Raw genomic sequence first — 15,522 nt, 5'->3', positions numbered from 1 at the left:
GAATTACAAATCCTAGGAATCATGATTCCTAGGAATTAAAGGTTTTCATGTTTAGTTACAATAGTATATTCTTGAGTATATAAATAACTTTTACAAAAATATCCTTTATCAAAATAATCTCATTTGATATATTTATTTACTCGAATCTTATAACAAATATGACATTAAACTATTTTAAAAAGTTGAAAAATTGTAGTAAAAATTATATAAATAAAAAATTTAACAAAAGAAATAAACAAAAAAATATTACACAATAAATAAGAAAGATAAAAATATATTATTTTATTTTTCAAATAACAAATACTATTAAACTATAGAAACAAAACAAAATTTAATAATATTATTAAAATTGACAATGTCAAGAAATAATGAGATACAAGAAAGAGAGAGAAATAAAGATATAGGAAGGAAAGAGAGAGGGAGAGGGATAGACAGAGATGGAGAAAGAGAAATAGAAAGAGAGAGGAAGAAAGAGAGGGGGGAGAGAGGGAGAAAGAGAAATAAAAAGAAAGGGACGGGGAGGGAGAGAGGAAGAGAGGGGGAGTGAAAGTGAGAGATGAAGAGAGAGAAAACGAAATAGAAGGAGAGAGAGAGAAAGAGACATTTTCTATTTTAAAAAGGGATACTGTAATCTTTTTATACACATAAATTTTTTCCCTAATTCAAGAAAATTGGATTCTCACCCCCCTCATAAAAATATTTTTGCGAGAAACTGAGATAAAAAAAAATGGTTCCTAAGTAACTATATTCTTGAGAATCCATTTTTTTTTTAAATAGCCACCAAACATAAGAAATCAAGATTTCTGATTTAAGATTTCCAAGAAAGTAAAAATGTTTCACATAGTAAACACCCCCCTTAAGGTACCAAACAGAAGGAAATTGTGTGTGTCATCTAGAAACAACTTTTTCTTAGGCTTCGCATGCTTTAAGGGATTTGTTTGTCCTTTCTTTGACACAAAGCATGTTTGTATTCCTTTTTTAGTGTGAGTAATGAAAAAGTTTTTTATTCGTTTCAATGTATTAAGAAATAATATAGACAAATATAATCTGGTTATCAAATATCATAAATGATATATATTAAAAGTTTTACATTGCAAACGAAGTGATTCATTTGAGAAACTTAATGTCAATATAACCCAATCATCCATTACAATACGTCTTGTAGTTTAATCTGAAAAAAGCTTATCTCTTAAAAAATGCCTAATTTTATTATCTTTAAAACTTATACCTCGAGATATCCAAGATTGCCTTTTTGATCTAACACCCTTGCTAAGTGATCACACAACATAGGGTCTTAGTAGAGTCTAGATCTCGCTCAACCACCATTTGGCTTAACGAGACCAAAAAGCTCACACTATAATTCAACGAGTTTGTCTCGCTCAATGAGACTAAAAGGCTCTAAACTTGGAGATTGAGACGTGTTTAGTAAGACTATCTTGTTGAGCAATGAAGTCATGGTCATTCCAATGGCGTAAGCTCTCTTAACGACTATACATTGCTCAATGAAGCTTTAACATGTTCATTAGGATCATCACATTTTGCTAAGTAACTTTGCTAAGTGAAAACTTGAAATTTGGGTTTTGTGCCCTCATCCATTGAAGGCCCACTCAATGGTAATTATCTCGTTGAGTGAGAATACCTTACACTTCCAACATGTAGGCACTCTAACACATCTTCCAAGCATCAAAACTCACATGCAATCCATCAAAACAACTTAAAACAACACTATAAACTCAAAATCAACTTTAGATCAAACATGCATCCATCAACTTAACAAGAAAAAAGATCAATAAGTTAGGGTTTCCAAGAACTCAAAACTTTACTTCTTAACTTCAAAACAATCTTCAATCTCTTCAAAAACTCAACTTACATGCCACCAATGGGCAAATTAATAAGATATACAACTTAATACAACTTTAAAGAATTGAACAACAAGTTTCATTTACCTCAAATACTTGGAAGCTAGAATCAGAAAGAAAAAAAAAAAGAACATTAAAACCCTCTATACAAGGCTTGAATATGCTTTTGAGACTTTATCTTAGCTTAAGGGAGAGGTAAGGATGATTCTAGAAGGATTCAATGAAGAAAAGGTCTTCTTAGTTCCAAAGCTCATATCTCTAACTTCTCTATAAAATCTTTGAAAATGAAACTTGATCTCAACATCATGGAAAGGTAAGGATGCTTCTAGTGGGATCTAAGGAAGAAAAGTCTTCTTGGTTCTAGATCTCATATGTCTAACTTCTCTATAAAATCTTTGGGAATGAAACTTATGAAGTCTTTGTTTCAAAAAATGGCTAAAACAATATTTGGTTCCTGAAAGTGCATGTTGTTAACACTTGAATACTTGAAAGTAAGGAAATTATAAATAAATCATTGAAAGTTCTAGTTACTTCATTTAAGTCCCAAAGTAACAATTTATCATCACTTTAATCCTTACATATACATTAATATTATCATTTAAGTCACATTTTTTTTTTAATTTTAGACTAAAATGAGTAATATTTTATACTTCAAGGACTCTTTTTGAAGTTTTATACTTATAGGAGACTAAAGTGCTAGTGACATACACTTTCAAGAGTCCTAATAATATTTTACTCTTTCAAAAATACTTATATACCTTTTATCCTAATCAAACTTGATCTAACTTAAAAACTCTCAAAGATTCCTTAAGCCTCAAAGATCTATCAAACAACTAAAAATACCAAACAATATATATCAACGCATAATCATATAAACAAACATTAATGAAAACACAATATTATAGTTCATTATAACTAAAAAAAAATGTAAATGACCTAGTAATTTAAATTAAGAAACTTATTGTGAAGGTCATAAATTCTAATTTTCATAAAATTATTTTTACGATTTTCTAATTAATTCTTATAATATTTTGCCACGTCAACATGTAATTAACAAAAGGAAGAATAAAATTGTGAATTGTAAGTTATTAAAAACGTTATTAAAAAAAAATGTGTCAAAGATATTCTTAATAAACAAATATTTTTAAAGTTTTTCTTATTTGTATACCATATATATAAATTAAAAAAAATAGGAATATTAAAAAATCAGCGTCCTATCAGCTATTACATTAGTGACAAACTGACAACACAAGCAAGGGTGAAACCGTAGTTCTAGTGTCCTATTAAAATGAAACAATCTTCACCCGTGCCTGTGCGACTACGACCCAAGCCAAAAGAAGAGAGAGAATTAAACGACATCCACGTCATCGAAACGATGAATTTTCGGGTTCCTGATCATATATATTATATTATACTAGTAAAAAAAGCACTTTATACAATAATTATTTTTATAAATAACTATAATAATTTTAAAATAAAATAAAATGAAATGAAAAGTTACTTTTAAAAAAGAATAATTTTAAAAAATTATAAAAAATAAATAAAAAATAAAATAATTTATATAAAAAATTAATAAAGTCAAAATATATTGATTTAATTGATATTATAATTAATTTACTAATTTCAAGTATAATTTTTTTTAAAATTTTTAAAATAAAAAATATAATAATTAAAAAAATATAAAAATTAAAATGAAAATGATAATATAATAATTAAAAAAATATAATAATTAACAAAATATATTAACAAGCAAGAAAAAAGTACTTTGTTGTATTGTATTAAAAAAAAATAAAAGAAAAAAATGAAAAATTATTCCTAAAAAAATAATTATTAATAAATAAATAAAAAATAAAATGATTCATGTAAAAATAAAATTCAAAAATAATTATTATAAAAATAATTTATTAGTTTCAAATTTTTAAATTTAATTAAAAAATATTTTTTAAAATTTTTTAACATAAAAAGATATAATAATTTAAAAAAAATAAAGATCAAGTAGTTATCAAAAAAAGGTATCCTCCTCATAAAATAGTATAGTACCCTATAGATATAGATTATTAATAATGAATATATTTACTCATTTCACTTCTCTCTTTCTCTATCGCTTTCTCCATCAGATAACTAACATGTTTTCCATGCTCATCTTTCTCAATCCTCATTCATTCATTGCCTCTGCATCTCCCCTTTCAAATCTATCCATTTATACGTTCTCTTCTAGTATGTTTATTTATTTTTCTTCTATGTTGCGAAATCCGAAAACGTTGGATCTTACAGCGTTTAGAGGGTTATGAAGGATTGGTGAAGTCACTGGAGGTAGCGGTTCATCGATCTCTTCCTGAACTTTGTTGTTGAACATAACAACCATGAATCGATCGATAAACCTCTGCATCCAGCCCTTACTATTCCCCTTCATATATGATTTTCATGTTTCTGCAAAAAATCATGAATTTTTTGTGTTATTTTTCTGACATGTGGTGAGGGTGGTTCCTCCGATTTTAGTGTTTGATTGTTTTCAGCTTTTCGTTCATGTTGTTTTTTCTCATTCTCTGTGCATAACTATTTTTTTTTGCAAGCTTTTGTATTTTCTGTTTTTATTTGTTGTGTCATTTATTGTACTACGTTTTAATCAATGAGTAAATCGTAAAATCTTTGATGTAAATCTTGATGCTTATGCTTGTAGATCTTATGTTGGGTATTGATTTCAACATTTTTGTTGTTCATTTCCATAGATTTTATATATTCTGGTATCTCTAACATTCTTAAGAATCGAGGCAGGTTAAAGGTAAATTATAAATATATGTTTTTGTCTTAATCTACCGGTGAACCTAATGATATGTTTGATAGTATTAAAAGTTGTCATCTATTGCTGCAATCTTATGAAATTTATGAAATGTTTCTGTGCCTTTTTGTTTCATGACAATTGGTTAATAGTTCAAAAGTTTTTGTGGAGAACGATTTGAAGATTGAGACCCAGTGGCAGCCTGTTTTCGATTCCTTTCTTGCTTTTTAGTTGTTTTGAGATATCATATTTATATAAAAGTACACAATAATTTATATAATATTTTATTTTCTTTATTTTTCTATCTACTCTTTTCTTCGAATTTTTCCTTGTATGAATTATTGTATATATTTATTATTTATTATAGGAATACAATTTCTCAGGATATTTTTCGTACTAACACAACTGTTATTATCTTTTAATTTTTGTTTACTCTCAAAAGTAACCTTTTTTTAACTTGCCTTCACTAAGGAAAATTACTGTCATTTATGAATTTTGAGAGCTTTCTCATATTAGAAGAGTCTTATCATGCTTGTTTAGGATTATTTTTTCCTTTTCTATGAGTAAGAAGTTTAAATTGGGTCATCATTGAGAAATTGTTTTCAGAAAGCTTGTTAGTCTTGGACGGACTTTGAATGGAAAAAGTTTACTTCTTTCTTTCAACATAGTCACAAGAAAGATTGTTCTGTGTATAGGCCTATGACTCGTTATTACGCAAAGTTTCATAACAAAACTATATAGTTTACTTTATTATTCTTTTTATAGTTATGTTCCTTTCTCTGTTATACCAACGTCTTGCTCCCCAATAGGGATTTCTGTGAGGTGTCATTTTAATCGTTGAATTTCCCCTACTCAATTCCTTTTCTTTTATTAAACAACTTGGTTCTTACTTAGTAAGGTTGCATTTCTCGCAGAGCTAATATGCTTTATTTACATCAGTGATGCATGAAGGGTTTTGAAATTTTCCAGATTCCTGTTATGTAAAATTTTTTAGAGCTTGGTGTTTGTGTTTATGGCATTACTTTTGTTGATATGATGGGAATGAATTGTTGGCATAGGTGAACAGTTCACTAACTGTTTACTATTGAATGAATTTCTGTATGTGGATCAAATTCTTTAAATGTTTCAAGGCTTCATGTAGCCTCCATTCTATCTTTTGACATGTTACGTGGAAAAGCATGTGAATTGACTCCATTCACATTTTATTATATTGGATTGAAGCTTCTTTAAAAAGCTCAATTGAATGAAAATTGCCTTATATGTGTCTTTTTCTCTGGCGTGTGGGGCAAAGGTCTCTGCCTGTTTCCTTTTTGTGGATGAAAAGGTATCTTTGGAATGTAGGTCTCCAATTGCTAGGAGCACAGTGCACATTACCGAATGGCACTGTTTTTTGGTCCTTGGTTATTAATGTTATGGGAAAAGTATACACGATGGAGAGCAACTTGCAAGAGAATCTTCTTGCTGATGTTTGGAGAGTAAAATATTGCGCCTATTTGATTTGAAGTTAAGTAGACATAATTTAGCACTCATTGGGGGATGTAAGTACCCGTTATTCTTAGTGACATCTTTTATGGCGTGGAGAATTGATTCTTAATGTAAAACAAATGGGCTCATGATATTCTTGCTTTAACTTGAATAAAGTTGAATTGAGGCAGGGATGAGTTAAACACATACTAGAAAATCGCAAATTTGAATCTGCAAACAGTGATTTCGTGTTGTAAGGAGGAATTATGCCGAGAAAATTCGTCAATCCATTGATCTTCTGACATTTGATTTCTTGCTTGTTATTTTCAATTTACATTCGAAGTTATCTCGTGGAAAAGTGTTCTTTTCCAAATTTCACTTCATTTGGCCTTTAGTAATGTCATTGTTTATTTATGATGTGAAATAAAAACTTAACATATGAAGGTTTTGATGGAAAACCTTAAAAGGAGTGATTGAATGTTTTGACTTCTTTAAGTTTTTCACTCATTAACGCTAGTATTCTTTACTCAGTCACTTCTAGCTCGTAGTGAGTATTTTTTGACAAACCTCTCCAGGTTTTACAAGTATTCTTTCCGTAGCCTCTTCAGGCTTTACAATATTAGCAAGGCAGGTTTGGTTTGAGTGTATGGGTTACTCTCATAGAGAGGATACAAAGAAATATACACTTACTAAGGTATGTAACCTTAGTCTTTATAACGATTGAGTGTTTGGTCTGCTTTCACAAAGAAGATACATAAATTGAAACACTCATGTTTTGTCCCTAAGATACACATGTTTGGAACTCTTTAGTTTACAGAGATGAATACACTATGGTACATTTGACTCTATATGCTCTATCTCTGGTTTCGTTACTTCATGGGATGGATATCACTCTTTGTTTAACTTTAATCGGTCTAAGCCAAATAGTCAACCTTTTTCGGTTTGAGGTAGTGATATATATAGTCCTTGTAGAATTTGTCCGTTGTATGTGTCCGTTGAAGTAGATATAGTCGTTCATGACTAGTTTAATCTACTCATTTAATGTTTGAGTTCTTGCGTTAAATGTTGCTTCCTGTGATAGACCTTGCATGAAGTCTTCTTTGCATTGGTAGCAGTAGTGTCTAAATTTAGCAGGAATCTAGGAACATTTTTGTCCTTTTTTGGTCACATAGTTGTAGAGTGTTGTCTTTTTCAGAAAAAGTAATGTACTTTTTCTGATACATGCATGTTTTTACTTTTGCTTGTTTTTTTTCTTCTTCGTTTCTTTACTTTAATCACGCGTTTACATTGAGAGCATTTGAGTGATTGTAGACGATGCCTTGGTTTGTCTTTTGAGACTTGATTCTTTAATTGCTTGCGTGGCAGTCTTTGTCTGCATTTGTTGGTCTTGTGCATCTCAATCTTGACCTTTGTTTGAGCATCTGAGTTTAGTGTTTTGACTTTTCTCCTAATCTGGTTAACATTACAGGTGGATAGACTTTGTTTTCCGTCTGGAATACCTTTCAGTCTGTGTTGTCCTTAGTCTGATACATAGTTGACTTTCTTTTGACCAATGCTTCGTTTGATTTGCGCTCTAGGTTGTCCTTGACACACTTTTGTCTAATAATAGACTCATAGTCGTCTGGCACACATATCAACCTTTATCTATTTAGTTAGCTTGATTTGTCTGATTCTCATGATGTGCATTTGAGTTGACCATTTGGCTTCATCTGTTGTTTAACCCATTTTTGTCTTGTTCTAGATTTAGCCTTGTTTTGGCATTTTGTCTGATACTTCAAGGTTTCGACTGGTAGTATGCTTCATCTAGTGTTTGTTGAATGTTCTTCCGTCTTTGATTGGACCTGATCTTGATGCTTGAGTAGCCATCATCTGATTCTCTTGTTTAGTTTGTCCAGGCTTCATAGATCTTGCATTTAATGCATTTGATCTTGCATTAAATGTTTGCTTGTCGTATCTGCGTTTCACGAAGTCTTTTGTACCATTTGTTTACTTCTATGTCTGGCATTAATCATGACCTAGACATCTCTGTACTTTTCTGGTGTCTTTTACTAACTGGTAGGTGTACTTGCTTTGACACATGTAGCTTCGACTTGTGAATTCGCGCTCTTCAATTTTTCTTTTATCTCTTCTTCTATTTTGATGATTTCATGTGTTCTCCTAAGAGTGTGGATGCTACGTAATTCTTTTCGTTGTGACTTCAGACGCACTCTAGCATTCTTAGTTTTCGTTTGTGTATTTGAGTCTCTATCTAGTGTTTTGATTTAGTTTTGTCCATCATCTGTAGTCTTGTATCATCTGAGGCTTCATTATTTTCTTTCTTGTGCTGGACTTGATTTTGTTCGATCTCCTCATTTGATATCTTGTTAGCTTTTACCCTTCATCTTGGTTGCTCGTGCTCTGTTCTTTATTCTTCAGCTTGTCTGTACTTATATCTTTATATGAAACACTAACACATTTGTTAAAGATAACAATATGCATTATATTTGTCTCATTCAAAACTTTACTGGGAATTACTTTGTCTGATTTAACATTTTTTACTTGATAAGCTAGTTAATGGCATTTCATTTTAGTTCTTAAATATATATTTTTGTTTCTATTATTTATTTTTATAAAAATTAAAAGATAAAGTGTATGTAATTATAAAAATTAAAAAAATGATATATATTCAAAGTTTAATGAAATATTTTTAATTTTAAGGATCAAAATGTGATTAACTTACAATTTATAAGATTATATACTGCTTTTAAAAAATGAGATTATATATATTTTGCATGAAACATGTATAATTTTTTTTCTCTCTGGAGAGAGAGGAGAAACATATATAGTGAGATAATAGTTTCTTACGGAAAAGTGAAAGAATATCATTTTAACCATTTAATGAAAATAAATTATTTATATTTAATTAATTTTGATACATTGTTAAATTAGGAGTGTTTGAAAAAAGTTGAGTTGTACTAAATTATTTGAGAATTTAATTGAATTAAAAAACAAAAGTACATAATCTAAATTGAATTAAATTAGAAAAAAATAACTGAATAAAATTGAACCATTTTCTAGTTCAATGAACTATTGTTTTACAAGTTTAAACTGAATTACAATTGGAACAAAATTGAATTTTTATTAACTGAAAATTGATCATAACAATATTTTTTTTTAAAAAAATATCTTTTCAATTTCAAATTAGGAATATCAAACTGAACTTTTGAATCAAGTAATGAACAACTCCAAAATGGAATGAAATAAACATTAAGTGAGATAGAAAAGGCTTAAGAACCATAATAAATAAATAAAAAAAACAAAATTTCTAAAATAAATTAATAAAAAACTATTTACCAAAATAAATAATTTTGGACACGTAGGATGAAGAAAGCGTCAAGTGGAGTGACGATTTTGGAAAGCGTCAACTTGAGTGGCGAGTTTGTACTGTTCACTTAACTATTCACGTGGGAAAAAACAACTAAAAACGTCACTGGTAGTGACGTTTTCAGTTGGGCAAAAAGTTACACTGAAAACGTCAGGGGTATTGACGTTTTCAGTTGTCTGTTACTGACGTTTTCAGTTTGATCCCCTCTATGCCTACCCTCTCTGAATATCTGAACCTATCTGAACCTAATGTCTCTCTCTGAACAAGCAAGCAGGGAGTGTTTCTTTGACCATGAAAACGTCATCAGAGATAACGTTTATCATTCAAAAATTTTGTTATATATAGATGAATGAGTTGCTAGCTTCGACCATTATGCATTCTATAAGTCTTCGAGTGTTGTTATTATAGTTCTGCTACTCTTCTCTTTATTATCATCATATTCGTATATTGATTTTGCATATTTTAATTTTAATTTTGAAAATGTCTTTCATTTGCTTATTTTATTATAATGGTAGTAGAATTAACAACGAGCAAGGTTGTATTTTTACAGGTGACACGAAAACAATTCGTGTAAATCGTGGATTGGATTTTGAATCTTTGAAGAAAAAAATTCATGTGAAGTTGAAATTGCATCATAACCAAATTGTTTCCAGCATTACTTGCAGATATTTGCATTGTGTGAATCCTGTTTTTTATCTAGCTGCAGAAATTGGTGACGATGAAGATGTTGCATGCATGTTTGATAATTTTCAACAGCAAAGTCATATGAGTATGATAGAATTATATATTGTTGTTGATATTGTTGGCACATCTTCTTTTTCGTTACAAGAAATAACTACAGCAGAAGAAGCACGTCAACCTCCAGTTTTGACACAGTCAAATATAATGAGTAGTGACCATGAGTTTGAGCAAACAATTTCGCCACCAACAAATCATCCTGATTCAAACGTTGATTTTGCAACAAACTTAAGTGACGATGATGATATGAATGTTGAAGAAGATGATGAAATTGCACATGATAGTTCATCTGACGAATGTAACATTGAGCCTCCCATAATGAACGAATCAGGTAATTATAAATGTTTTTTGTAGTTTGATTTTGATTTAGTAATATTTATTATTCATATTGTGCCTGTTGTAACCGTATAGGTCCATCACAACCTCCATTTTGGAACAATACTCCACATTATAGTTACATCGATTGGTCTCATCCAGATCAAGAAATGTGGTATGGTGGATTAGATGTTCCCAATTCTTGGCGCGTTGGAGATGAGTTGTATGTTGGGCTACGTTTTCATACAAAAGCTGATGTCCAAATGGCTGTTAAACACTACTCTATGAATGCTCATCAGACATTTGTAGTTCTTGAGTCTGGATTAAAGGTTTTGTCTGTACGATGCCCTAATAGTAATGAAGGTTGCCCTTGGAAACTAAGGGCTAGTATGTCAACAAAGTACAATAACAAGTGGGTCATAAAGAAATGGGGTGGTCGACACACATGTATTAATGCAATATTGTCTCAAGATCACAACAAATTGGACTCATAATTCATTTGCTCTTGCATATTAGGTAAGTTTATTTATACATACTTTTCAAAAAAATTTAAATAAAGGTATTGTTCATAATAATGTTAGTATTGTTGTTAACATTTCATTTCAGGAATGGTTAGGGAAGATGCTTCCGTGTCAATATCCTTAATTCAAGAAAGAATAAGTGGACAATTTAATTATAAGGTTTCGTACAGAAAGGCCTGGAAAGCAAAACAAAAAGCCATTTCAAGAGTTTTTGGTGATTGGGAAGATTCATACGACCTTTTGCCAAGGTGGTTGGATAGAATGCTAGAATGTTGTCCTGGTTCTGCTTATAGACTTGAGACAACAGATTATGTTTCAAATAATGTCGTCGACGCACGTTTTCGCAAGTTTCGCCGTGTGTTTTGGACATTCAAACCTGCTTGTGATGCATTCAACTACACAAAACCCATCATACAAATTGATGGAACATTTTTATATGGAAAATATCGCGGAACTCTATTAATCGCTACAACACAAGATGGTAATGCTCGCGTTTTACCAATTGCTTTTGCTGTAGTCAAAGGTGAAACATTAAGTGATTGGTCATGGTTCTTGTCAAACATTCGTCGATACGTAACTACAAAGCAAGACATTTGTTTAATATCAGATCGACACCAAAGCATCAAATCAGCTGTGGCAAATGAAAATAATGGTTGGCAACCACCGTATGAGTATCATGTGTATTGTATTCGTCACATTACAAGCAATTTCAACCACTGGTTCAAAAATGTCAAACTCAAACAAGAGCTGATTCACATGGGTAAAATATTATTTCCTTTTTACATTCTATATTTTTATAGTACATAATATGTTATGCTAAACCCTAATGTTAATATTTGGACAGGCTACACAACTTGCAAACATAACTTTACTAGGAGGCTTGAACAATTTCGTGAGATAAGCCCAGAAATTCGTCGATGGATTGATGGGATTTCGTTAGAAAAATGGAGCCTCGCCCATGATGACCAAGGTCGCAGATACGGCCACATGACTACAAACTTGTCTGAGGCTGTCAACAAGATCTTAAAGGGTGCCCGTAACCTACCAATAACAGCTCTTGTAAAGTTTACATATGGTAGGTTAGTTGAGTATTTTGTGCAAAATACATTAACGACCACGATACCTAGCACCCCGATCTAGGTTCCTTCTTACAGGGTCCTCCTCTTCTACCTCTTCTGTAACAGGCGTTGGTTGTCCAAAACCTTGTTGTTGAAAACCAGACTGTTCAAAAGAAGTAGCTTGTCCAAAACCTGATTGTTCAAAAACAGACTGTCCAAAACCAGACTGTCCAAATCCAGACTGTCCAAAACCAGACTGTCCAATAGAAGTACCTTGTCGAACAGAAGATCCTCCAAAAGAAGTACCATGCATATCATCCCCGCCATATCTAAATGGATAATAAGGTGCTGACGGGTCATCATGTTGCTCGTATAAGGATCTGGATTCTGTGTTGATTGAGAAGGAACATAGGTACCAGATGAAGGTGGTAAATGTGTATCAAATGGAGATGAAACATAAGTAGCAGAAGTTGGACTTTCTCCAGTAGTATCACCTGAAGTATAAACATACTGACTATAACCCCCTGATGGTGTCATTGGATAAGCATAATAACTACCTGCAGGGGGGTCATGTGATGGTACAGATATATCTACAGGCTGGTGATCTACACGCCTACGTCGACGTCCAAGGCCACGACCCTCTTGTCGCCCTACACCAATATCTTCCACAACAATTGGTTCGACCTCCTCTTGTGATGGTGGTGGAGCACCTGTAGAGGGATACTGAAGTCGGTGGAATTCACCGTATACCTCTAAACAGTTAGCAAGATTATCAGTCAATTCTTGCATTGAAAAACTGCTTTTAGGTTGTGTTTTAGCCTTATGATACATTTCCTCCATAGTGTCCTCCTGTAAATCAAAATATTGTTATTTGTACATGTTCAACTTAATATAAACACAAATACAAATAACCGAAACAAATAATTATAAAATGTTTATTGTTATATGTTACTTACCACATAACCGTGTTTTGCAGTAATAAGCCCAATCCAACGTCTGGTGTGTCTTTTATACCACACCATGTACTCTGAATTACTACTTAAACGTGTAGTAGTACAAGCTTCTTGTGTCCAAACACGATCTAACCTTGTTTCCCACTCGTGTAGAAAGACAGCATGCTGAACTCGCCAATCAATGTCATCTTTGCCGCGTAGAGTTAGATCATGCAAATTATCTGGTTGACGTGGAGGACGAGGAATGTGTTGTAGCATGCCAAACTGGCGCATCACACGGTCAGCATGGTGATACTCAATAATATGAAAGTCAATTAATATTACTACCGCCCTCCAAATATTTGTGTTCTCTACACAATATGGTGGTAGAGAATGAAAATATGGAAGGTATGGCTAAACAAACTGCAAACAAAAAACACAAAAAGTCATAAATGAATGAATACTAATTTGAAGATATCCACTTTTAATTTGTAATGAATAACAACTCTTAATGTACATCTTTATCTTTCATCTTATCTAACGCATCGCGAATCTGAACAACACTTCTTTGTGCCACCTGCAAGGCACTATTCCACCTAAAAATATCAAAAATTAACAAGTTAATTAAAATTATTTGTCTCATGTTAAATCTAATATTTAATAACGCAATTTAAATTAAAATATTACCTTGCACCTAAAGGAACACCAAAAATATTTTGTGGTGCCGTGAAGGGTGCAAAATACGGCATCCGATACCATGCCCACAATTGTAGTAAAATGCATGCCCCACTAATTTCTTTATTGTCATAATTAGTGGCAACACACATTTCTCTATATAAATGAGCAAGTAAGGCTGATCCTCAACTAAGTTGCCCACATTGGTCTAAATCAATTAAGATCACCAAATATCTCATCGGGACTAAAGTTGAAGACTTGTCACAGAAAAGCATACCTCCAAGCAACCGCAAAATATAAGCTCGGGTGTATCATTCCATTTGTTCAATGCTATGCACATGCATCAAAATATCAAAAAAATGTTCATCAACCCAGCTCATCTTCAGCCTTCCACCTTTAATTGCATTTGCTGGTGGTGTTATTCCAAACAAATCTTGAACAAGTGGGACCCAATTATATGTCGAACAACCAGTAATTGGGTCTCTATGTACCTTTAGACCTAACAAAACAGAAACATCTTCCAATGTAATTGTACACTCTCCAAATGTCATATGAAAAGTGTGTGTCTCTGGCCTCCATCTCTCAACTAATGCTGAAATTAACTGGTGGTCAATAGGAAAGTATGAGATTTCAGCCACTCCAAGCATCCCTGATCGTGCAAGATATGGTCTTAATTCTTTGAGAATTGACCCATCTCGATGACCACTTTTGGTAGCTCTTCTAATACGAAGAACTCTATCAGCCTCACCATTCCATACGTGCTCAGACACATGAATTGATTGCATAGTCAATAAAGAATCATCAATGGGTCCCGAATTAACTATTTTACGAGACATTCTGAAAATATACACAATCAACAAATACGTACATAGAATTTAAATAATAAATACCCTAAACCCCTAAATAACGAATAATCAATTAAATCCTAAACAAAATAATCTTATACTACTACATCAATATTATATAATTAAAATCACACAAACATAAATTATTACACTTAATTTCGAATCATTTAAATTATATAACACAAAAAAATGGCAATAAAATGGCTGAAACCAGAACGGGCCGTTCTGGTTTCAGAACGGCCCGTTCTGGTTCTGGAACGGCCCGTTCTGGTTTCAGAACGGCCCGTTCGGAAACCACAACGAGCCGTTCTTCTCCCAGAACGGCCATTTCGGTTACAATTTTAACACACACGAACTGGTTCAGAACGGCCCGTTCTAGTTTCAGAACGGGCCGTTCCAGATTCATTGACTACCAAAAACCTGCACGAAATAACAGCGTCCAAAGCTTTCAAAACACTTAAAATTACCTCTTTTCTTCCTTCTTTTCGTTTTTCGTTAGCTTCAGTTGGTTCACACCTTCTCCTTCTCTTCGTTTCTCCTTCTCTGTTAGTCTACTCTTTATCTTTCACCTTGGCATTATTTAAGAAGAAAGGGAGCAGCGTATCTGAAAACGTCACCATAGTTGACGTTTTCTTTGTTGATTTTTTATGCTTAAATCGTCACCTGTGTTGACGTTTTTTTGGTCAAACTGATTCCCTGAGCCACTGAACTGATTCCCTGTTTCCTGTTTCCTAAGCCACTGAAACTGTGCGTCTGAAAAAGGATGAACAGTTAAAAAACGTCACACAGTGTGACGCCTTCCCCACTTACATTTTCCAGCACGGATTCTGCATGCACAGTGTAAGAAAAACGTCAAAACGTCAACCACTTTGACGTTTTCATACTCTTCTCTCTCCTACGTGTCCAAAATTATTTATTTCGGTAAATAGTTTTTTTTATAATTTTTTTTTGAAATTTTATTTTCTTTTTTAT

General features: G+C 32.2%; 1 protein-coding gene across 4 annotated transcripts; it reads left to right on the top strand.

Moving 5' to 3' along the window:
• Positions 1-3,933: 3,933 nt before the first annotated feature.
• On the top strand, positions 3,934-13,042 carry LOC109801349 (uncharacterized). 4 transcript variants are annotated; one of them, XM_020362398.3, is made up of 5 exons: positions 3,934-10,535; positions 10,616-11,035; positions 11,126-11,800; positions 11,885-12,115; positions 12,225-13,042. In XM_020362398.3, the coding sequence occupies exons 3-5, from the start codon at positions 11,128-11,130 to the stop codon at positions 12,251-12,253; spliced, it is 933 nt and encodes a 310-aa protein (XP_020217987.2). In that variant the 5' UTR covers positions 3,934-10,535; positions 10,616-11,035; positions 11,126-11,127; the 3' UTR covers positions 12,254-13,042. The 4 variants fall into 4 exon arrangements, with proteins under 4 accessions (XP_020217987.2, XP_082932933.1, XP_082932932.1 ...); XM_083076807.1 differs by having other exon boundaries at positions 3,935-4,172; positions 10,017-10,535; positions 11,885-13,042; XM_083076806.1 differs by having other exon boundaries at positions 3,935-10,535; positions 11,885-13,042.
• The last annotated feature ends 2,480 nt before the right edge of the window (positions 13,043-15,522 follow it).

Source organism: Cajanus cajan, chromosome 6, assembly GCF_000230855.2.
Source record: "Cajanus cajan strain Asha chromosome 6, NIPB_CcT2T_4, whole genome shotgun sequence".
NCBI classification, from domain to species: Eukaryota; Viridiplantae; Streptophyta; class Magnoliopsida; order Fabales; family Fabaceae; genus Cajanus; species Cajanus cajan.
Note: the sequence above shows the minus strand (reverse complement) of the source record. Positions and strands in the feature narration are given on the sequence as shown.

Bases quoted from the DNA above. Each gene is read 5' to 3' on its own strand.
- LOC109801349 (XM_029271866.2), top strand. From the start codon at position 9,947: ATGTCTTTCATTTGCTTATTTTATTATAATGGTAGTAGAATTAACAAC. The intron at 10,536-10,615 runs GTAATTATAAAT...GTAACCGTATAG, and splicing joins TCCCATAATGAACGAATCAG to GTCCATCACAACCTCCATTT.